Source organism: Erpetoichthys calabaricus, chromosome 11 (assembly GCF_900747795.2).
Source record: "Erpetoichthys calabaricus chromosome 11, fErpCal1.3, whole genome shotgun sequence".
Lineage (NCBI taxonomy): Eukaryota > Metazoa > Chordata > Cladistia > Polypteriformes > Polypteridae > Erpetoichthys > Erpetoichthys calabaricus.
Genome location: NC_041404.2, coordinates 18,807,329 through 18,830,298, shown reverse-complemented (window position 1 = coordinate 18,830,298; position 22,970 = coordinate 18,807,329). Strand labels below are relative to the sequence as shown.

At 37.1% G+C, this 22,970-nt stretch overlaps 1 protein-coding gene across 1 annotated transcript in view; it reads right to left on the bottom strand.

The window, feature by feature from the left end:
- Positions 1-2,316: 2,316 nt before the first annotated feature.
- Positions 2,317-22,970, bottom strand: part of LOC114660219 (heat shock 70 kDa protein 4-like) — a 59,679-nt gene continuing 39,025 nt past the window's right edge. Inside the window, exons 11-19 of the mRNA XM_028812763.2 lie at positions 22,660-22,793; positions 20,758-20,939; positions 19,608-19,703; positions 15,729-15,884; positions 14,241-14,366; positions 11,921-12,028; positions 11,673-11,792; positions 5,293-5,454; positions 2,317-3,475 (exon numbers count right to left, since the gene is read on the bottom strand). Coding sequence (XP_028668596.1) covers positions 3,254-3,475; positions 5,293-5,454; positions 11,673-11,792; positions 11,921-12,028; positions 14,241-14,366; positions 15,729-15,884; positions 19,608-19,703; positions 20,758-20,939; positions 22,660-22,793 — 1,306 coding nt within the window. The 3' untranslated portion in view covers positions 2,317-3,253. The remainder of the gene's footprint in view (positions 3,476-5,292; positions 5,455-11,672; positions 11,793-11,920; positions 12,029-14,240; positions 14,367-15,728; positions 15,885-19,607; positions 19,704-20,757; positions 20,940-22,659; positions 22,794-22,970) is intronic.

The window sequence follows — 22,970 nt, the reverse complement described above, 5'->3', positions numbered from 1 at the left end:
GTATGCGAAGCACCGCGGCACAAAGCTGTTGCAAGGAAGGCAGCAACTCACAACCCCTCCGTCAGGAGCAGAGAATGTCAGAGAGACAGACAGAGAAAAACAAACAATCAAAAAATCAATACGTGCCCTTCGAACTTTTAAGTATGCGAAGAACCGTGCAGCATGTCGCTTTACGAAGCTGCTGTACAGAAGGGAGCAACGTGAAGGTAATCTTTCAGCATTTTTAGACGAGCGTCCGTATCATCTAGGTGTGCGAACAGCCCCCCTGCTCACACCCCCTCCGTCAGGAGCAGAGAATGTCAGAGCAAGAGAGAGAGAGAGAAAAGTAAGTTGGGTAGCTTCTCAGCCATCTGCCAATAGCGTCTCTTGTATGAAATCAACTGGGCAAACCAACTGAGGAAGCATGTACCAGAAATTAAAAGACCCATTGTATGCAAAAATCCGCGAACCAGCAAAAAAAATCTGTGATACATATTTAAATATGCTTACATATAAAATCCACGATAGAGTGAAGCCACGAAAGTCGAAGCGCGATATAGCGAGGGATTACTGTATTGCAAAAAGTTACCTTGCAATAAACTCTGAATATAAAGCAAGCATGAACCAGAAACATTCACAGATTTTTGCATTTATGGGGGTCCTGTGCCCATAAACCCCACAAATCTCAATGGATAACTGTAATTATTCAATAGCTATCACTGTCACTACAAGAGAGGCTATAGGATTGGGCAAGACATCCAAAGAACTATCACAGTTGACAGAAGTAGTATTTTGGGTATCACCAAGGGCAGGGCACCTCTCAGGGATTACATGGATTTTTGGTCCTTAGCCTAAATAAGCTCAGGGATGCAGATATACCCAGGGCCACCAGAGGGAGCACTGAAGAAAAGGCCCTTGATAATCTAAAGCACTGGTTCTCAAATTCAGACCTGGAGTCCACATGTGGCTGCAGGTTTTTGTTGTAAATCAACTTCTGTTTTTAATTGGACTCCCAGCCTAATTAAACATGTTGTTACTTCTTGGATTCTATGCTTTGGGGTCCAGGAAAAAATGACTAAGCTTTGAACTTTATTAGAATGTACCAAGCATTTATGTATACGACATGGGTATGTATAATTAAGCGTTTATTTTTAACTTGGTTTACATGATTTTCATTCTGCTTGTCCATGTGTACTTTTCATTTAATCCACTATTTACTAATGAACACATTAGCTGGCCCATCATTTTCAGTAGTTGTTGCTTATTTCCTGGTTTACCCAGATGTCTATTCTGTTTGTTGATAATTGTCATTGTTAGAATACAATTAGAGCGAGCTACACAAAAAAGGGCAAAAGGAAAAAAATTAACCATTTAATGCTACAGCAAAAATACAAATATTTCTAAATATCTTTTTTTTTTTTTTTTTTTAACATAAAGTTATGTGCTTTACAGAATGTAGAATAAGAGGGAAAAAAAAGAAATGAAAGTGAGATCAATTAAGACGTAAACTGACTGTGTAAACTGATTGTGAAACTGCTTAGAACAAAAGCCCCTAAAAGAGTTTGAGAACCAGTGGCTTGGAGGCTGCATGATTCTGATTTTCCTTCATTCTGTACTTTGGTCCGATTCATTTGCTTGTCATTGTCCTGTGTTTGTTTTATTAATATTTGGCTGTATGGAATTACTCTCAAGACTGGACTGCTGAGAAATTAATTCAATTACAGATTCTACTTTACCTAACAAACTGTTTAAAAAGTTGCAATGTTTTCTCAGAACACTGAAAATATGCTTGTATTAGCACATAATATAAGTAATTTGTAGCATGAGGGGGGTGAACATACTAACAGCTGTAAGTTGGCCAGCTAAATAAATGATTACTTTAAGACTTAATAAAATTGTAATTATTTCATATTTAGAACTTGTTAAAGTGGAGTAAAAGAAAACAGCTGCACAGGGCAAGGCTGAAAATTTGATAAGACAAAGCAGCAAACATAAATAAATACAACTCTTACTCCACAATATGGTGTTCTTCAAATGTGATGCTCAATATCCAAATGTCAATTCCTAGAGAGATTTTGTGCTGCCATCTGAGTCAGTTAAAGTACTGTCACAATCAGATGTGTGCTCCCTTGTGAAGTAGAGTAGTACTTTGATAAGATTACAATTATTCACGTGTAACAAGCCTATTATTAAATGGAGAAATACTTTTTGAATGTGTTCATTTTCCTGTCCAGTATATTTCATTCTGCTATTATCTACAAGTATGAACATGTTATATTACTACAACATAAACGTTTAACAGAATACTGTACGTAATACAAAAACTTGAATACAATATTTACCGATGTAGATTGAATTTTAATGATAATTTGCTTTTAGTGATATACAAAGCATGATTACAGTTATAGTAGCAAACTTGAAAATTCCATGAAAAAGAAAAAAAAAACCTCACTTGTAACATCTCTTATCTTTCATTCAAATATTTTGTCACATTAAAGAATACAGCTAATATTTCTACAGAAAGAGTACGCTCTCATCCTGGGTGAGATGTCAAAATTTTGTGTTTGGTCTGAGAAATTGAACTAGTCTCCAAATAATGTACATTTCACATACATAAATGTACCCTCGGCACAGGTAAACAGTGGGACTTTGAAGCAGCGTTCTCCCTTTACCAATTTAAACAAACTGTAAATGCATTCTTTTCACCTAAAAAATGCACACTTAGGGAGGAGTGGTTACCACACTGTAACTACATTAAGAGGTGGCTTATAAAAACAACATCCAGCCCCTTCGCTTCACAAACAATTTACTACCTCTGGGGAATACAGTTTGCATAAAAATGAGTATGTGCCACACAGAACCTTGAAAGGTCATGTAACTGCTTGTCCTTACTAACCCAAAAATTAAACTGAATGCATCCTACAAATATCAATAACTTTGTTTATTTACCTTTTCAATCAAGCTGAAATGACTCCAAAGCCAACAATACTGATTTGTCAGTCCAGAGAGTCTCTAATAATACATTTTCTTTAAGGAAATTATAAGATCCAACAGTTTCTATTCCAGGTATTTTAGGTGATGAAGAAATAAAGGTATTTAAGATTTTCAATAACCAATCAATCAAAAAGGCCTGATGAGGTAAAGACCATAAAAACCAGAGAAATAACTGCAAATAACTTAAAGCCATACCACTGTGGCAGTCTATTACAAACTAGGAGACTCATCCAAACTATACCAAACAATAAAAAGTTGCTCCACACACTGGATGATGTGCTTAGTCAATATCCATTTCGGGCAATTTGCTTTCTGTAGAGGTTTGACTTGCTTGGTCTGGTGCTTTCTCTTTTTCATTGCAGGGTGCTTCTGCTGGAGGGTTCTCTGTGCTTTCCTGGCCATTGACAGGTCCATTATGTTCAGTTTCTTTCTGTTCTTCTTTTGGCGGCTCAACTTTTGGTTTTGGTTTAGAAACTACAGAATTGCAAGCAGAATAGAGTTCCTAAAAAAGAAATAATTTTTTTTTTTTTAAATAGCATGTTAATTACATACAAATTATGAGGAGATATTAAAAATCTGAGTACAGGCCTTAATCATTTTGCAAATTAAGTAATTTAGCCAATTATCCACTAGCACTCTGCTTACTCAAAACATAATGCACAAATGCCACCAACCTGTAATAATGCCAATTGAAACAAAAGAATGAAACATACAGTACATGAAAGAAGACTGTTGCTTCTGAATTGTGTGTATTATTCTTTGTTTTGAATAGTGTAATGTACATGGGTGGACTGAGCCACCTGCTGGGATAGAAGGTCATAGTTTGCCTGGCCAGAAGGATGTTATTCTGTAGGGATCAGTAAAATGGTTGGGTGTCCTGACCAGAATGACTGCTGCTCCCTGCCTCTAGGGAAGGATAACAAAAGAATGCTCTATGAGGCCAAAGAGTTCCCCAGTGGCCTAGGTGGTAATGCTCTGATGGCTTGCCTCAGTTTGGACTTCAACAGAGGTGACTATATTGTGCTGGGCTGCACTGACTGAGAGAAGTCTGTTGAAGAACGATTACAAATAAAAACTGCTTTTGAACGCAGTGTTCTCTGCTTCAGTTGTGTCTGGGGTTCTGATTTGCTTCTCCCAAACCCCCGTATCGAAAACAAACCTTATAAACCTTTATGACAACCTCTAAAGCCCTTCAAATACAATGAAAAGATGCCTCAATAAATTAATACAAGAAGCTAAAATCAACAGATAATGTCACTCACAACTTGCATTAAGTTTATCTAGTCTGGTTTGTGAAATTAAAGATGTGAGCAAATAATGTTTAAGGAGACAGTAATACATTATAAAAGTATCACAAATACAAAGTATAATGCTTCATAACCCTTATTATACACACAAAGAGTAACTTCTATGATATTTTATGAACTGGAAAACTAAATTCATGAATGCATTATTAATTTTGGAGTATATAAAAAAAGGGTTAAGAAAAATGCTACATTTAAAAAAGCTAAGATAAATGTACCTTCTTCCATATCAGCATATAGTCTGTAGTGCCTTCTTATACAGGTTACACTGCTACAAACTTGATTCATTTGAGGGTGTGCAAACTGCATTAGGACTTAAGTCTTTTGTTCAACTGACATTTTGTATTGCAGATGGAAGGTAGTATGGCATAATTTCACAAGACGAGTTGACTCAGGGCCTTGTGAGCTCCCACACTTGGATTTGCATTGTGGTAAATTGGCAGGAAAAAAAAAAAGTAGTTTTCTCTGGGCCCTTGGGAACTATTATACTTGTGAAAAAGTATTCAGTGTTAGTGTCCATTAGTTTGGGATCATTTGCAATGTTAATGCTTTTGTCCCACAAGGGAATAAGCATGATAATTTAGCATTATATGATTACCCCTCATTTACAGTATCAAGGCAAGCATTAAAATACACAAATATTGTTCAAATATGGTAGTCTAGTGGAGCTTCAGTTTATCAATGGTCTAATTTTGCACTCTAAACACTGCAAAAAATTAAGCAATAACCAACGTGGAATTTCTTCAAAAACATTACTACTGCTTTACACATAAATATGATTTTTTTTTTACAGAAGACTTTTAGAAAAATTCAATGGTAACAGAGTCAACCTTTGAGCATATTTTTATGCTGGCATACTGTATAAACTGCACTCTAGTACAACAATGAGTAAGGGAAGCCTGAAAAGTGGCTATAAAGAAGGAAGCAACTCCAAATAAAATATTCCAGTAGTTTCGCATTCTTACAAACCCACGCTCACATAATTGGACATAAATTAAAAATTAATTCAACTAACCTTTGTTTTAGCTTGAATTTCTTTTACTGTGATTACTGGGTCAACTGTTAAACTTGAATTATTTTGCTGGTTCATTTTAGAGTTCATCCACTCCATTGCCTCCATCACAAACCTTTCAACTTTATCCATTTCAGCTGCATCCAGATGCAAGTACTGTTCATCCTAAAATTGATATGCCAAGGAAATTAGACTAAAATACAAACTTGCAAGACAAGAGGTGAATCTAAATCATACAAGCAGCAGCTAGAAAATGTATACATAGAATAACTAAAGTTAATTTGTTTTAAAAATTGATGCATTTTAAATTTGTTTATTTAAATATTTTACAACAACAACAACTCACATTAAAGAAATAACAGTAATAATACAATGTAAATCCACGCATGAGTAGGTAAATGTTTTAAATAGCTATTTACAATATCATTTAGTTAAAAATCAAGTCCAAAAAGTCTTGTGGTCACTGAAATAGCTTTCACAGACATCAGATCTCAAACCAACTGATTTAAATGGTGCATCGTTTTATGTAGTAGCTGGGCTAACTGTCTAAGATGGGTTGAAATCTAAGTAATCAACATACACCTAAGCATCAATGTTTGCAGTGCACTATCTACTGGAATGCATTTTGTAATGCACCTGTAAGAATATAATGAATTGCATTTGTCATTCCAATAGACTGAGCATCACAAACATTTGTAATAATAAAATATCTCTCTCTATATATAAAAGAAAATCCTGGAATGGAAAAGCAAGTCTACGATACGTGATCTTCTCAGAAGACATTTTAAACACCCACGAGACCAAAGACACGCCCTACTTACAATCTATCAAATAGGACAATAGGCAGCAAAACATTTAATCTTGTGAAGGATTTAAGCACACACAGATCCAGGGCTCTCAGCGCATATAAAGCGTATAAGGACAGTACGTTATAAATGAAATGTCAACATCTAAGCGAAGAAGAAAGCAGCGCGGAGAAAAGAGACTCAAATGCGTTGTAGAGAAAAATGAGCGAAAAAAGAATAACCGAGGTGCAAATTCAGAAAATAAGGAAAGAAATTATCAGCCCGGAACAAGTGGATTTGAAAAAAAAAAGCATGTCCAATCCGGCTCAGAATGATAAGACAAAGAGTAAAAGACAAAGTAGAACTTCATAAAGACGTTTACAAACGTTGGAGCTAAACACATGCAGAACAGGTTAGAGACTATGAAACCAGGGAAATTAGAAAGGCTCAAAAAAAAAAAAAAAGAAAAAAAAAAAAAAAAAGTTTGCGCTATACACATGTGGAGAAAGTTAAAGAATATGAAAGTAGGGCGCTGTGGCGCAGTGGGTAGCGCTGCTGCCTCGCAGTTGGAAGATCTGGGGACCTGGGTTCGCTTCCCGGGTCCTGTGGAGTTTGCATGTTCTCCCCGTGTCTGCGTGGGTTTCCTCCGGGAGCTCCGGTTTCCTCCCACAGTCCAAAGACATGCAGGTTAGGTGGATTGGCGATTCTAAATTGGCCCTAGTGTGTGCTTGGTGTGTTTGTGTGTGTGTCCTGCGGTGGGTTGGCACCCTGCCTGGGATTGGTTCCTGCCTTGTGCCCTGTGTTGGCTGGGATTGGCTCCAGCAGACCCCCGTGACCCTGTGTTCGGATTCAGCGGGTTGGAAAATGGATGGATGGATGGATGAAAGTAGGACAATTAGAAAATATAAAAAAAGAAAGTAAAGATCGCATTAGCACAAACAAACTGCCTCATTTAACTATGCACCAGTGTAACTTTGGTTTTGCACAATAATTACTACACTATTGCACCTTAACACTTAATTCTACTTTATTCACATAATTTTACTTATTTATTATGTTCTACTATACTGTTATCTTTCAATCTATGACTTTTTGTTAATGTGATATTCTTCTAATTTTGCAAAGTTTTGGATAAGCGGATCAGGATGCACTTCACTGCGTGTTGTCCTGTATAACTATGCATGTGACAAATTAAGAATCTTGAGAATTTCAAAAACGGAGTTTACCGCACATGCATTTATTGGTTACTTTGTTCATGTATATATATTTATCTGTCTGCTTATTTAAAAAGCTAAATTTACCCCAGGAGTCAAAAACATTCTGTCTAGCCCTTGTACAAAAACCTAGACAAAAGCTGGGGTATCACCTTGGTAACCCCATGTACTTTTGGAAATGTGAGAGGAAAATAGCATGACTTTACAGACAGGAGTCCAATGCAGAACTCTACTTACTTTTTTACTTTGTAAAAAAAAAAAAAATTATGAACTGCTGATGATGTAGATCGTTTTGTCTGTGCTGAAATTCCAAACAGAGAAACCTATCCTAACCTGATTAAAAAGATTCAGCATACTGGGACTCGCAAGATTACAAATATTGTTTTTACAGAAGTTCTGAAATAAAAGTGAAACTAATGAAATAGCAACAACTCAAAGAAAAAAAAATCTTAAAAGTGTGTATCCGGAAAAACAAACATGGGGGTTGGCAAGTGAAGCCCCCTAGTTACTACAAAAGTTTGGATATGCCATCTGTTGGAATGACAGATACAGAAACTGGACAGACACACAAACACTTTTCCCTTTATTAAGAAAGAGTTTTATTACTTGGAGATAAGCCTATGGATAAAGTTTTTTTCTTTTTCATTTCTTAAAAGAAACAAGTGCCGAATGTTGAATTAAAATCTGTATTGAAGTCAGCATACATGACCAGCAAATAGATATGATGGTGAGTTCCCAGGCATGTGCACATCTCTCACATGTGTAACAGTGGAATGTACACATTATGAATTAATCTCTCTCAAGGTAAATTTGAGACTGTAAATCAATAAACGTAAGGAATTTTGAACTTTACAAAAATTTACACAACACAGTTTGAGTGATCTCAATGGAAACTGAACCTTCCAAACAATTTCTTTATACAAGTGTACCAGATTTCAGCATAGTCAGTAAGTAAGATACTGTATATCTTATATAAACAAGGCTTGAAATTAATTTCTGAAATGGGAGGAGTGAGCCCCCCTTAATTTTAAAAGAAAGTGGGGATGAAAGTGTGTTGGGGGTTCAAAAACTCAATGTAATATTTCAGGCATTTTTTCAAATGTCACAACAAAGGAAGTGACTTTTGCAAAGGTATTACAAAACAAGTGTGCTTTTATTCAAGAATAAAACTGAATAAAAAAAAAAAAAAATGAAAAAGTGACCAACGTTTGTGTGTCTGCTTACATCCCTTCAGCAATATCTTTTACAAGTAACAAAAAAAAATTTACACCAGATGTTATGTTTTTATTATATAAATAGCAATAATAATTGCAGCTCACTACTCAAAAAGTTAAATGCAGGGAGGTCCCGGGATTGAACCGGGAACCTCTTGATTACAAGATAACAATTCTTACCTGTGCACCAGCCAAGAAGACGTGTCTGTTTTGCGTCAACTGATGTTTGGACTTTGGTTTTTACACAATGACAGCAACATTCAAACTGAATAATTTTTTTCTTCTGATAAATTCTTAAATAAAAGTGCACTTGTTTCGTTACACTTTTTGTGAAAGTGTTTATTTGATATTTGGACCTCTCTCTTCACACATTATACGCTTCACATCAGCATTTTGTCATTATTAGTACAACATGAAAAAAGTTTGTTTTAGTTATGACTTCTGGCCTCACATTTCCTGTAATCCTACATTTACACAGATCGTTGCAGATATGGAACACACATGTAACGTACAGTGCATCCGGAAATTATTCACAGCGCATCACTTTTTCCACATTTTGTTATGTTACAGCCTTATTCCAAAATGGATTAAATTCATTTTTTCCCTCAGAATTCTACACACAACACCCCATAATGACAACATGAAAAAAGTTTTGAGGTTTTTGCAAATTTATTAAAAATAAAAAAAACTGAGAAATCACATGTACATAAGTATTCACAGCCATTGCTCAATACTTTGTCGATGCACCTTTGGCAGCAATTACAGCCTCAAGTCTTTTTGAATATGATGCCACAAGCTTGGCACACCTATCTTGGCTAGTTTCGCCCATTCCTCTTTGCAGCACCTCTCAAGCTCCATCGGGTTGGATGGGAAGCGTTGGTGCACAGCCATTTTAAGATCTCTCCAGAGATGTTCAATCGGATTCAAGTCTGGGCTCTGGCTGGGCCACTCAAGGACATTCACAGAGTTGTCCTGAAGCCACTCCTTTGATATCTAGACTGTGTGCTTAGGGTCGTTGTCCTGCTGAAAGATGAACTGTCACCTCAGTCTGAGGTCAAGAGCGCTCTGGAGCAGGTTTTCATCCAGGATGTCTCTGTACATTGCTGCAGTCATCTTTCCCTTTATCCTGACTAGTCTCCCAGTCCCAGCCGCTAAAAAACATGCCCACAGCATAATGCTGCCGCCACCATGCTTAACTGTAGGGATGGTATTGGCCTGGTGATGAGCAGTGCCTGGTTTCCTCCAAACGTGACGCCTGGCTTTCACACCACAGAGTTCAATCTTTGTCTCATCAGACCAGAGAATTTTCTTTCTCATGGTCTGAGAGTCCTTCAGGTTCCTTTTGGCAAACTCCAGGCAGGCTGCCATTTGCCTTTTACTAAGGAGTGGCTTCTGTCTGGCCACTCTACCATACAGGTCTGATTGGTGGATTGCTGCAGAGATGGTTGTCGTTTTGGAAGGTTCTCCTCTCTCCACAGAGGACCTCTGGAGCTCTGACAGAGTGACCATCAGGTTCTTGGTCACCTCCCTGACTAAGGCCCTCCTCCCCCGATTGCTCAGTTTAGATGGCCGGCCACCTCTAGGAAGAGTCCTGGTGGTTTCGAACTTCTTCCACTTACGGATGATGGAGGCCTCTGTGCTCATTGGGGCCTTCAAAGCAGCAGAAATTTTTCTGTAACCTTCCCCATATTTGTGCCTAGAGACAATCTTGTTTCAGAGGTCTACAGACAATTCCTTTGACTTCATGCTTGGTTTGTGCTCTGACATGAGCTGTCATAGCTATATAGACAGGTGTGTGCGTTTCCAAATCATGTCCAATCAACTGAATTTACCACAGGTGGACTCCAATTAAGCTGCAAAAACATCTCAAGGATGATCAGGGGAAACAGGATGCACCTGAGCTCAATTTTGAGCTTCATGGCAAAGGCTGTGAATACTTATGTACATGTGCTTTCTCAATTTTTTTATTTTTAATAAATTTGCAAAAACCTCAAGTAAACTTTTTTCACGTTGTCATTATGGGGTGTTGTGTGTAGAATTCTGAGGAAAAAAATGAATTTAATAACAAAATGCGGAAAAAGTGATGATGCTGTGAATACTTTCCGGATGCACTGTATATATTCCAAATAACGATCTATTACTTACCCTATACAACTCCAGACCCCTAAATCCCAAATAAAACAGACTTTAGCCTGGAGAATTTTGCGTTTGACTTGACTTCAGCTGCTTTGGTGGGAGATGGGATGGCAGGCTGTTTGTTGCTTGTGCCGACTGCCACATTTTCAAAACAAAGATGCTGATCAGGAGGTGTGAGGGAATTTAAGGTGGCCCGGCATTACGAATATTTGTGTAGGCTTCAGGGATTGTAGTGTTAAGTGGCTCACTAATAATGGTACGAAGGCAATTGGATTACTGGATACTGTAGTTTACCATTTTCCATCTCTAACACAGAATTTCCACAGTTTCCAAGATCAATATCGCTTTTCCACTAAAATACAGTCCAACACTTCTAAACCTGTGAATTCCTGAATACTGTGACGTACATTGCAGAAAACACAGCACTTGATCCTGGTTCAGTGACAGAGAAAATATACTTTTACACAAGCATTAGTCAAACAAAAGCAGGATTCAGCTTCCTTTATGCAGAAGCCTTATGCATCATGGTGCTAATAACCTTATAAGTGATCGACTGCATGATGCAATTGGTTTTACCCATGTGAGGAACTTGTTTCTTGGAATGCCATCGAACAGCTTGTAGTCCTGTCTCTCTGCAAGGGGACAGCTCTAATCAAGATGACCTTGATTTCATTTAAATTTCAAGAAGTCAAAAACAAACCTGAATCCCTTTTAAAATTAAGTTTCACCTATGTTTTGAAATTCTCCATGGAATGTTTCTATAAGTTCAAGAATAGAGTATAATTTTAAGGAACTCTTAGTTTTATTCGGTCTGAGCCTGATATGTTAAAATACATAAATAATTAGATTAACGTAAATTAAAAAAAAAAAAAAAAACACAAATCAAGCATGTTGCCATTACAGTAGTGTCATGCATCTTTGAAAGATGGAAACTACTAGAAATGTGTCCTGTTGCTCTGACTTGAAATAACAAGTAACATCACTATATAATGACCCTATAGTATCTGCAACAAATTGACAAAACAAGAACATACCTTGTTTTTGAAACTGTCAACCACTTTCAAATACTGTTGAATGTGTTTTCCTAGATCATCAAAAGCCTTTGGTCTTTCTTCAGCTTCATGATATCTTTCTAGGATTGGCTGCCCAAGTGTCTGATATTAAAAAAAAAAAAAAAAAAAAAAGTATTATATATAATTTTTTACACAAAAATGGTTACAAAAAAGCTTTCTAAAGCTCTTCCAAATTAATGCTATAAAATAACAATTTTAGATATTCTTACCTTTAGTTCAGCTAACTTGTCAATATAAACTTGCTTAGGCTGATCCTCTCCATCCTCATACAACCAGTTCTCAGTGTCTTCCAATTTTAAGGTAAAAGAGTCTCGGTCCTGACAAAAATTAGATACATAAACCTTATTCAGTTTATTCTTAAACTGCTCATTTCCATTAATACACTCAACATATTATTCACTAATACAAAGACATCCATCTATTTTCTAACACATAGTCTGGGGCTGCAGAGAGAGAGTGCCTATGCTGGCAACACCAGGTACTAATTGGAATCCAACTGGGTATACACCCAACCAGTACATTCCTACACATGCCAATACCGACTTTTAATAAATTAATTTAGGGCTGCCACTTAACCAAACATGCAGATCTTTGGGATGTGGGAAGAAAGCACACACTGGATACATATGTAACCTTAGCAAAGACAGTGCCTGGGGGAAGTCAAACCCTGGATTGTGCAGGTGAGAGGCATCAGTGCTAACTCTCAGAAGTGTGGCATAGTGGAAAATACCCTCCAAATAACTCCAAGTTACAAAAATGCCTGATCAGTTCCTGCCTTGGACCTCCTCTGTATCCCTAACCTGCTTTTGCACCAGCTGTAGATAGATAAACAAGAACATGTAAATTACCTTTGGATGTGGTTCATTCAGTACAGAAAGACACTACATAAGTATTTTTCATTTGTTGTTAGTTAATCACAGTATTAAGCTGCCTCCTTTGAAATTCCACTGTTAATTCCAAAATCCTGCATTTTTACAACACACAATTAATACCATCCAGTAACATGACCATCCAGAACAGTCAAATGTTGCAATGCAAAACAGTTGTCTCCAAATATTTCTTCAATTTCATGGCTAATGGTTCTCAGCAGTGAGGCATACAACAGTTTTGGCCATCACCACTAAAGCCACTTGTACTTTCAAAACACCGGGATGTCAACTATAGTCATGTTCCCTCTATAAAGCAACCAGGACCATTGTCAATTTTCTCCACAATAAAATGCAATAATCCAGTAAAATTCAGTTAGTCACTTGCTTTTTAATGGCCATTTCAAAGTGCCTAATACCAATAGAAATGTAAGTATCTCCAGTTTCCATGGAATGCATATTAGGGATGTTCCGATCAGGTTTTTTTTTTTTTTTTTTACAAAGGCCTGATACCAATTACCGATTTCATGTTACTTGATCAGACGATTCAGATACATTTAAAAAGATTTTACCCTAAGCTCCAGATGCCTTATGTTCTATATAAAAAAATGTTACCTTTGGCATTTTTATAATTAAACTACAGGCCACAGGTGTTAGTCTTATTTTTTTAATAAAAAAAATATTATGTAATTTCATGACCATAATAAAAAAAATCCTTAAAATACATTCTTTAACTAATAAAATGTCTACAAAATATGTATCCATAATGCATATGGTATAAAAGAAAATAAAATCCTTTTTATAATTATTTTTCTGCAATGTACTTATCTGAAACAAGGCTTAATATAAAAAAAAAAAAAAAAAAAAAAAAAAAAAAAATCTATATCCATCTACCTACCTATTCTCTCACACAATTACTTCATCACTGGTTAAATGTAAATGCACATATGCTTGTAAGTTTTAATCATTAATTGCACTCCAAACGTATTTGCTGTTAAAATATACATTTACTATATTTTTAAAGGTATGCTTTTTGTTTTTTTCTTCAGTGCATCAGCTAGACATTTGTAATTCTTGAGGAGTAATTATAAACTATGGACTACCATTTTAAATTACACTGCAGGAAGTTTGCTACAAAAAAAAAAAAAAAGTGCTGGTTCATCTACCGTAATACCTTGCGTGAATAAGCACTGCAACTAAATTACTGTCAATCTTAGGAAAGCAGATGCTGAAAAGATTTGATTGGCTAATTTATCAATCACTGATAAGAGTCTTTCAGTGAAAATCTGCCAACTTAGATCAGCAGACAATCGATCAGAGCATGCCTGATAATTAATTTCTTACAGCAATGACAAATTTATATTTTTAATGTAAGAAGAAATAACGATCTAACCAGTCATAAGAGATACTTCGGAATCAGCAGATACAGAATGAGGAAAATACATAGAAGGTCTTGGATCAAGGAACTGAGATGTGTAGATGTACTCTAGAGATGCATGTTCATGTGACATATCCTGTCTGCTATGTGACAGCCACATGCAGCAGATGTAAGATTAAGCTATAGCTGGTGATGATGCCATGTGTTTGGGGGGAGTAAAGGCACTTAAGTCACAATAAATTGTTAATTTCGTTAAATCAAATTAAAGAAAAAGATCAGGTATACCTCATCACAAACAAATTTCTCCAGCAGTCCACTTAGCTTATCCCTCATGTCATAAACATACTCCTCCACACTGTTCTTGGCATCATTCCGCTCCTTCTCCAGTTTGTCTTGCATGATCATTTTGCCCTACAAAATAAACTTTTCTTAAAATTGCAAACATGTTTTCTATGTTCTAGATATGCAGGAACATCAGAAAGAGAGAACAGGTTTATGGATATAAGAACTGAATTAAAAAATTATTGATATACACAGTAACAAGAAGTTTAAGCTGCAAGCAGCAATCAAAAATAAGGTACAGAACCACGCCAATTGATGCCCACTACAGCAAACTCCCAAAACATCACAACCAGAAGGATATTCAAATATTGCAGATTACCAAAGTCATATTCTTATAGCAATGCAGACAAGACTGATTAAGGCAGGGAGGATTATGGAATTTACTATGTAAAAGGGACTTCAATTGGTAATTTACACTAATGATATTTCATTGGGCAGAGCAACACAACCAATTTTTATTAGGTTCACAATTTAAACCAGCATTATTTTAACACAAAGACAGTAATCAGTTTAAATAGATTTCTTTGCATCTACTAAATATCAGCAGTTTTCCATCAAAAGCAAAACTATTCAATCAACTTTAAAGATAATGCAAAACTATGGGTGAGTCCATCATCAGGATGATCTATGAGCAGGGCGATAGAGTATGCATCTAAGGGGGCCTTCGTAATGGTGAGGAGGAAGGTTGAAAACAAAACAAAAAAAAAAGTCTAACAGAAAAAGTCCATTTTTTTTCCTACAGTTGAGGCATTCACAGCAATCTTCCTTCAAGCACAAATGGTATTCACCTTTGATCCTCACGATTACAAACCTAGCCCATCACACATAAATAGGCTTTTAATGGAAAAATTAGTGGGTAAGGCATGAAGACAGCAGGTGTTTAGAAGGTCATGTTTATGAGACTGTACAACTGTACATATGATGCTGTACCATGGTGCAAAAAAGTGAAAAAAAAACAATTGGATGCCCTATTAAAATTTATCAACTCATATTTGTTAATTGCAATATCAGGGAAAAGTTGATCTCTCACAGATGTGATGTCACACTCAATTTGTTTCTTACATTCATTGTAATACACAAGCCAAAAGTTGACCCTACATAATAAAGTTTAGGGTCCCTCCCAAATGTCTAAAACCAGATTTATTGCTGACATATAGGACTTCTATAATGTGCAAGTATATGTGTATACCTGGTAGGAATAGTGAAATGAGGAGAGGCCTCACTCGTGAGAGTCTTAATCCAGCCTTAAGCAAAGCAAATGTAACGATTTACTACACTAATTTAATTCTTCACAGGACAAAAAGAATTAAATGGAAATCAATAACTAAAATAACAAATGTTTTTAAATGACCAACTTTATAAGGTAAATATAATAGAGAAACTGTCAGACTGAAAAAGAAAGTATATAAAATACATAGATATTTTAAGTACCTCGCTTTCAACAAATAAATTGAGTACATCATTTCCCAGTTGCCAATGTAAGCTTTGCTCAATGGGTAGGTCCACAGTCTTGGTTTTAACCTTTGCTTTCTTAGCTTGAGGTGGGTGATCATTCTTTTTTTCCTGCTTTACATCTTCAGGGGATGTCTGAATATTAAAAACAAATGAAAAAAAATGTTAACCTAGTTAATTCCACAAGAAACAAGTAAAATAGAAAAGAAATTAAAGCACATTAATTAGACTAAAGAAGGTGGAAAATCTTACCTAATAAGTAAAATAGATATACAGGGTTCTGGGAAGACTCACTACTGTAGCCTTAGCTGATTAGAGATGCTGACTGGACTATTCAATTTTGAACAGTCTTCATCAGACATTCGCTCAAAAACAAATTATTGGCAATTATACTGCACGGTCACAGATTCTTCACTGTTCTATTAACTCACCACAGCATCCTGACAGCTGGTGCCACTACAATTCTGATAGTCTACTACTTCAGCCCACAAAAAGTATTGCAACACAAAACGATATATTGAAAGTGATAGAATTCAACATTATTTCTGCATATTACATGTCTCACGCAATTATCTGTGATGCATTTGGCCTAAGGTCATGAAAACTATGATCTCTTTTAACTATGCCTTCTTTTGTCGTATCCAAAGACTTAAGCCCCCTCCAGGAATTCTGTCCACTGGAGTTCCCCCTGCTCTTTTGTTGTCAATATGTTACATCTACGTTATAACATTAACTTCCAACGATCATCAATAACAATCTATATGGGGATTTAATCTCTTAAGAGCATACATTTAATGTAAACTGAGTGTTTAGGTTTTACATATTGTATGGTTTAAAATATATTGTTAATGCATTTTAAGTTCAAATGTGAGAATGTACTCAATGAAGTCATAACACCAAAGATTACAGCAAAAATGACAAGAGTTTAACTGTATGTTATACTACCTTTAACTTTGACACTAGCTGATGTACCAATAAAGAGTGGGGGAAACAGGTAGTGAACATTTCAACTTTTTTCAGTAAATAGATTTCCAAAGAGGCTATTCACAAGAAATTCTCACCAGACATTGGTATTAACTCAAGAAATCCTCAGGTATAAAGAATCCATAACACTAAAAATGCCACAAATAAAAGTATGTGTAATAAAGTGGAATGACACAGGGAAAATTATTGAACACATTAAGAAAAAGCAGTACACCAAGGCAAGGAAAGGCAGGGAACCACCTGAAATCCGTAAGTAGTCAGAAAGTAATTCTACCTCCGGTCTGTGCAAATTGGTATCAGCTGGGTTAGCACATATTCATAGGCTATAAAAAGGTGTTTTGCTACCAATGTTGTCACACAGGAAACATCTCAAGACGGATAAAAGTAAAGATCACTCCTAACTGTCGAAACCTGATTGTTGCAAACCATATCAATGGAACTGGTTACAGATGTATTTAAAAACATCTGAATCTTCCACTAGGCACCATTGGGGCCATTATTCACAAGTGGAAGGAAAAATCACTCCATCATCAACAAGCCATGCATAGGAGCTCCTTGCAAGATTTCTGACCAGGGAGTCAGAAGGATAAGTAAGAGGAGTAGCCCAAGAGCCAAGGACCACTCGCAAAGTGCTCCAGAAAGACTTGGAGTCAGCAGGTACAATTGTTACAGAGAAAACAACAGGCAATGCACTCCACCGGCATGGCCTCTATGTGCAAAACTACATTACTGAAGCTCGTTTAAAGTTTGCTAACTAACATTTGGGCCAAAGTTGAACTTTTTGGCTGTCATACAACTCACCATGTTTGGAAGAGAAATGGCACTACACATCACCCGAAAACACACTATACCAATAATGAAGTTTGGGGGAGAAAGAATCATGGTGTGAGACTGTTTCTCATCTCATGGTGCTGGCAGACTTCATTTAATTGAAGGAAGGATGAATGGGGCCATGTACAGAGAGATTATTGAAATTAACTTGCTACCATCCACCAAGATGACGAGGATGAGATGTCCTGCTGAAACCTCTATCCAAAATGATCCAAAGCATACCATACAGCAAAGGAAACTCAATGGGTTTCAGAAAAGAAAAATTAAGTTGTTAGAATGGCCCAGTAAATCAACACACTTAAATCCAATTGAAGATTTGTGGAAGTACAGTAGCTAAATTCACAGGAGTGCCCTGCAGAATCTTCAAGATTTATAGACTGTCACTTTAGAAGAATGGTGGGGAAAAAAAGAAAAAAAAAAAACACACCTAAGCACTGCTGCTGATTGGTTTCTTCATACAGGAAGCATCTTGAAGCAGCCATTACAAACAAAGGCTTCTCCACTAAGTATTCAATTAGCATGTTCAACTACTTTTTCCGTGTCATTTCACTTTATTACACATATCTTTTATTTATGACCTTTAATGTTGTGATTTATTTATACAGTACAATCCCTTTTAACTGGCCTTGCATTAACCGGCCTGTAAAAATAAAATAAAATTATTTTTTTTTTTTTTAAATCCTGAGTTCTTCTTTACATTATATTGAGGAGTAGTTCTTTATATTATATGTATGCACTTCCTTCTTTCCTGGAAGGTGAGAGGGCTCCTACTTTCAGAGTGATTTCCGTTTACATATTCCTTTATGAATTTTCCAAAGTGCCTCCTTCTTTCTATCTGGCAGCTCCCCTGCTTCTCCCATCTGGCTTCGCAACAGGGGAGTCGCCCTACCTGCAGGTGCAGCTGCCTTCATAACTGGTCTGGTAGCCCTCCAACCCCTGGCTACGTCGGGCTCCATCCTGAGACTTGGGTTCTTTCCTCAGCGGCCAGGGCTAAACCAGCCCAAAGCCTCCACGACTGCCGCTGCCTTTCGACGGCCAGTTGTCTTCAATACTGGTCACTCCAGCTCCGTGATCGCTCAGCTGGAGCGACCGCTTTCTTCAGCCCGAGTGTCAGCCAAACACTCATCTGCAGGGGTTCTCCCAGCTGCCTGCCTTTGTTCCATCAAATCCTCTCTCTAACTTTCCTCTATATTTATCACGGGGACATGGATGAGATGTGGCAATTAGCAGTTCCTGGGAACAATTACGGATGCAGACGACTCCTCACCTGTGCACTTAAAAGATAGGATTGCCCGCATCACAAATTCCACGGGAACCAATCGGCCACACATACTCGCTAAGCCACGAGTGCGGCGATTATTTAAAAAGTGGCCTTTTTGACTTGAGCTGTGAACCCACTACACCACACTGTCCAATCGTTGTACGAGAAAAAAACCCGTGTGCGAAATCGTGGATGAAGCCTTGTGGAACTGGTTTCTTCAGGAACGTTGACCAGGTAAAGTACATACCTTACAAATATTTTTCTATATGAAAATTGGTATGCGTCGGATTAACTGGCCAAAACAGCAACCAGCCATGGGTCCAGTCCCGAGGTGGCCGGTTAAGAGGGATTGTACTGTACTGTTGATTTCTTGAGTTAATACCAATGTCTGGTGAGAGTTTCATGTGAATAGCATCACTTGAAATATATTTACTGAAAAAAAAAATGGTGTTCAACACTTATTTCCCTTCACTGTAACAGAATCTAATAAAGTATATACTGAATGACATTGTGAAACATAACCATTTAAAAGGAAGTAGTTTTATCTGATCAGTACATAAACATGAAAGGCAGGAAATTGTATTTTTATAAAGCAGAATACTGGATTAGGAGAATTTTACAAACCAGTTAACCAACCAGATACTGTGGGATTACATGAAATATTACACAAATACATAGTGTCCAGGTTGAACTGAAACATTTTGCTACTCCTATTTAAATATGCACATTATGGTATGTGCAGTAATGACCTACTGATGCTCATATCAAATATTTTTACTTACTTCCATATCTTCTAAATCACTCTTTTTCTCTGAAGTTTCCTTCTGTTCATTTTCACCTGGTGACTTTTGATCCTCCTGATCTACTTGCATTTTATTCTAAAATGATAAAAATGTTATACAGTTCAAGTTAGACAGTGATAAATTATAAATAAACAGCATATTGTTAATGACTCGGGCAACGCAGAGAGTGGCAGCCTTTTCAGCAGCTCCGTGCTGTGAATTTCCCCTTGGGATTAATAAAGTATCTATCTATCATATTTAACAAAAAGGAATAAACTAAAATCAGTAACTAGAATAGTAGTGGTCTGACCAACCTTTCTGCTAGCACAATTCAGGGAATTTAGAGCATTTTAGGATTTGTCCATAATGTCTCTTACTCATTAAATGAGCTGCCTCAGTCCACCTTTCTTTGAAAAATAGACTAACATTTCAAAATGCAAAGGAAACGCACAGATGTGCGTACAGAATTTATTGTAAAATGTAACAAATTTAGAGTGAATACAATTCTTTAAAATAAAATTAGAAAATACATAAGGTCAGTAGGCAGCACGGTGGCACAGTGGGTAGCACTGCTGCCTCGCAGTTATGAGACCCGGGTTTGCTTCCCAGGGCCTCCCTGCATGGAGTTTGCATGTTCTCCCTGTGTCTGTGTGGGTTTCCTCTGGGTACTTTGGTTTCCTCCCACAGTCCAAAGACATGCAGGTTAGGTGCATTGGCGATTCTAAATTGTCCCCAGTGCGTGCTTGGTGTGTGTGTGTGCGCGCCCTGCGGTGGACTGGCGCCCTGCCTGGGTTTTGTTTCCTGCCTTGTGCCCTGTGTTGGCTGGGATTGGCTCCAGCAGTCCCTCGTGACCCTGTAGTTAGGATATAGCGGGTTGGATAATAGATGGATGGATGGATAAGATCAGTGAAATAAACTATTTTTATGAAGCCTCAAGAATAAAGAACAAGTAACATTATTTATTTAAAACTGCAACATTTGGCCTCACACTAGCTCTGCGCTCACAATTTCATCTTTTCACAGGACTTCAGGTTTATTTGGCAGTTCATTAAACCATGACAGAGGAGAGTCAGAAGGTAAAGTGATTGAACACACGTAACAAAGATCTATAAACGCCATTACTACTTATTTTCTTAATGGTTTAAATTACCTCCTCATCCTTAGAAGACTGTTCTGTATCCATTGGCTCTTCATTTTCTTCAGATTTTAGCACTTCTACAAGTGATGCACTGGACACACTGAAAATTCCATGTATGTTCACACGAACTTTTACTTTAACCTTTGAACTCTCACCACTGGCCTGAGGAATCACTTTTTGAATCATGAACTCACCTACAGGAAGAGGAGGAAAAACATCTGTAACAACAGGCTTTTTTTCAGTCATAAAGAACACTGCAGTGCCAACACACTAAGTGGTCCATCAGTTTCAAAAATTGGATATTCTTAAACCCTCATGTTTTTCCTAGGTACACAATTCATAAAAATCATTATCTGCGGAGGAAACAAAAGACAACCTTGTTGGGAGTCCTAAGCAGAATAACAAAACGAACTTTAGGCCAAATATGAAATTTGCTGGGCATGCAGAATGAAAAATTGGCATGCTACAGTGCTCCGAGAACCCCATAATCTAACAGTTCTGGCAAGATTCTATGGGAAACACAGTCATAAGCCCTTCTGCAACTCCAAAAAGCACACGCAGACTGTTCTGGAAAATTCTCACAAACCAATTTTATCTATGTAACGAACCAACTATTCCCCCAACCCCCAAGGTTGGAACTCACAATACTTCACCTAGATTAGAAGTCTCAGTTGTTGATTTTGCATCAGTACTCTTATGTAGACTTCCCTGGTTATTACAGAGATCATGAACCCTGGTTGCCTAAATGAAGCAACTGAACTGTTTTTTTCTACAATACCTTAAATGCATGTTAGTTACTCAAGACATCCCCACAAAACTCAGTATTCAAATCATTTTCTTTGGGTCCATTACTGTGGCTGTGGTCAGTCCATTGATGAATGTGACACCAATTTGAACACATGCTCTGCCTTACCATCTGAAGGTAGAGTGGCTGGATTTAGGACTTGCTCAAAGTACTTCTATCGCTTCATGATATTTTGAATGATGGTGAGCAGCTCCATAGCCACTGTCAAAACTATCCAAGTAGACATCCCACCTTCCTGTTCTAAGTTACTAAAACCTGAGAGAATTTCATTGTGGCCACAAAAAAAGCTATCCCACAATTTCGGACTTTACTTCAAACACTGTTATGACTGCCATTTCTTCGGTCTTCCACTAGTTTTCAGTCAAATCCAAAGACACTCCCACTCAGCCAGCATAAAAAGCATTTTTTTTAACCCAACGGCTTTCCTCACCACTGACATCCACTAATGGGTAATAGAGTTGCTACTATGATCATCACAAAAAAATGTTTTGTCAAAATTTCTTTGAGCTAATTCCCCTACCAATGATTTAAAAAAGCCAACTTCTAGATCTTTGTTCTAGACTTTCCCAGAAACTGATAGAGCTCTTCCAGAGCTCATCTGGACTAATGCTAAATATAATTCACAAGACACTCCTAGAATGCCATCCTAAACCCTATGTCCATTTGTCTTGGATCATTACTTAGATGCGATCAGTTAATGGCTCAGCATATGCCTTTACTCAAGTGACCAGAACAATAGTTTTAGTTTGGATGAGGTTACTAAAATGTCTATCAATGACCTTTGGTCAAAGACACTCATTGTTAGGGACACCTCGTGTTCAAATGTGTTTCTTATAGACAATCCATGAGCAAAATAGAATTATAACAAATTTACCATTTTCTTCACATCCTCATCTCCATCATTCACAACAGAAGAATTTTAAGTTCATGAGCAGGACCAATATATAGATGGCACTATTTCAGCCACTGACTGCATAGTAATCACAGGAGGTTTCTTCTAGTTTAGTCTATACTGCACTGTGTTTTAGGAAACATTTTCAGGGCGTAGTTGTTATGGAAAATGTATTGAATAAAAAATGAAATCTGGAGAGAGAAAAAAGTAGTCTCACCAATTATCGGATCAGGATACTGGAGATCTTTAGGGCAAGTATAATATGCTTCCAGGGAAAATGGGTCCTTTCGGTAAAAAGTGAGCACTTTAGAGAAAGGAGCGGCATGATTCTTGGGAAACACTTCACAATTGCTTGAAAACAAAAACAAAGTTACTATCACATAAACGTGTTCTGAAAAAAATAAAGGAGAAATTTCTGGTATAAATGGATGAGAATACAGTTTAACTGTCATGCCTCACAAAAGAAGTGATTACCTCTGATATACTGTGTTTGTAATTAGAAAGACAATAACGAGGATGCAAAAGTAA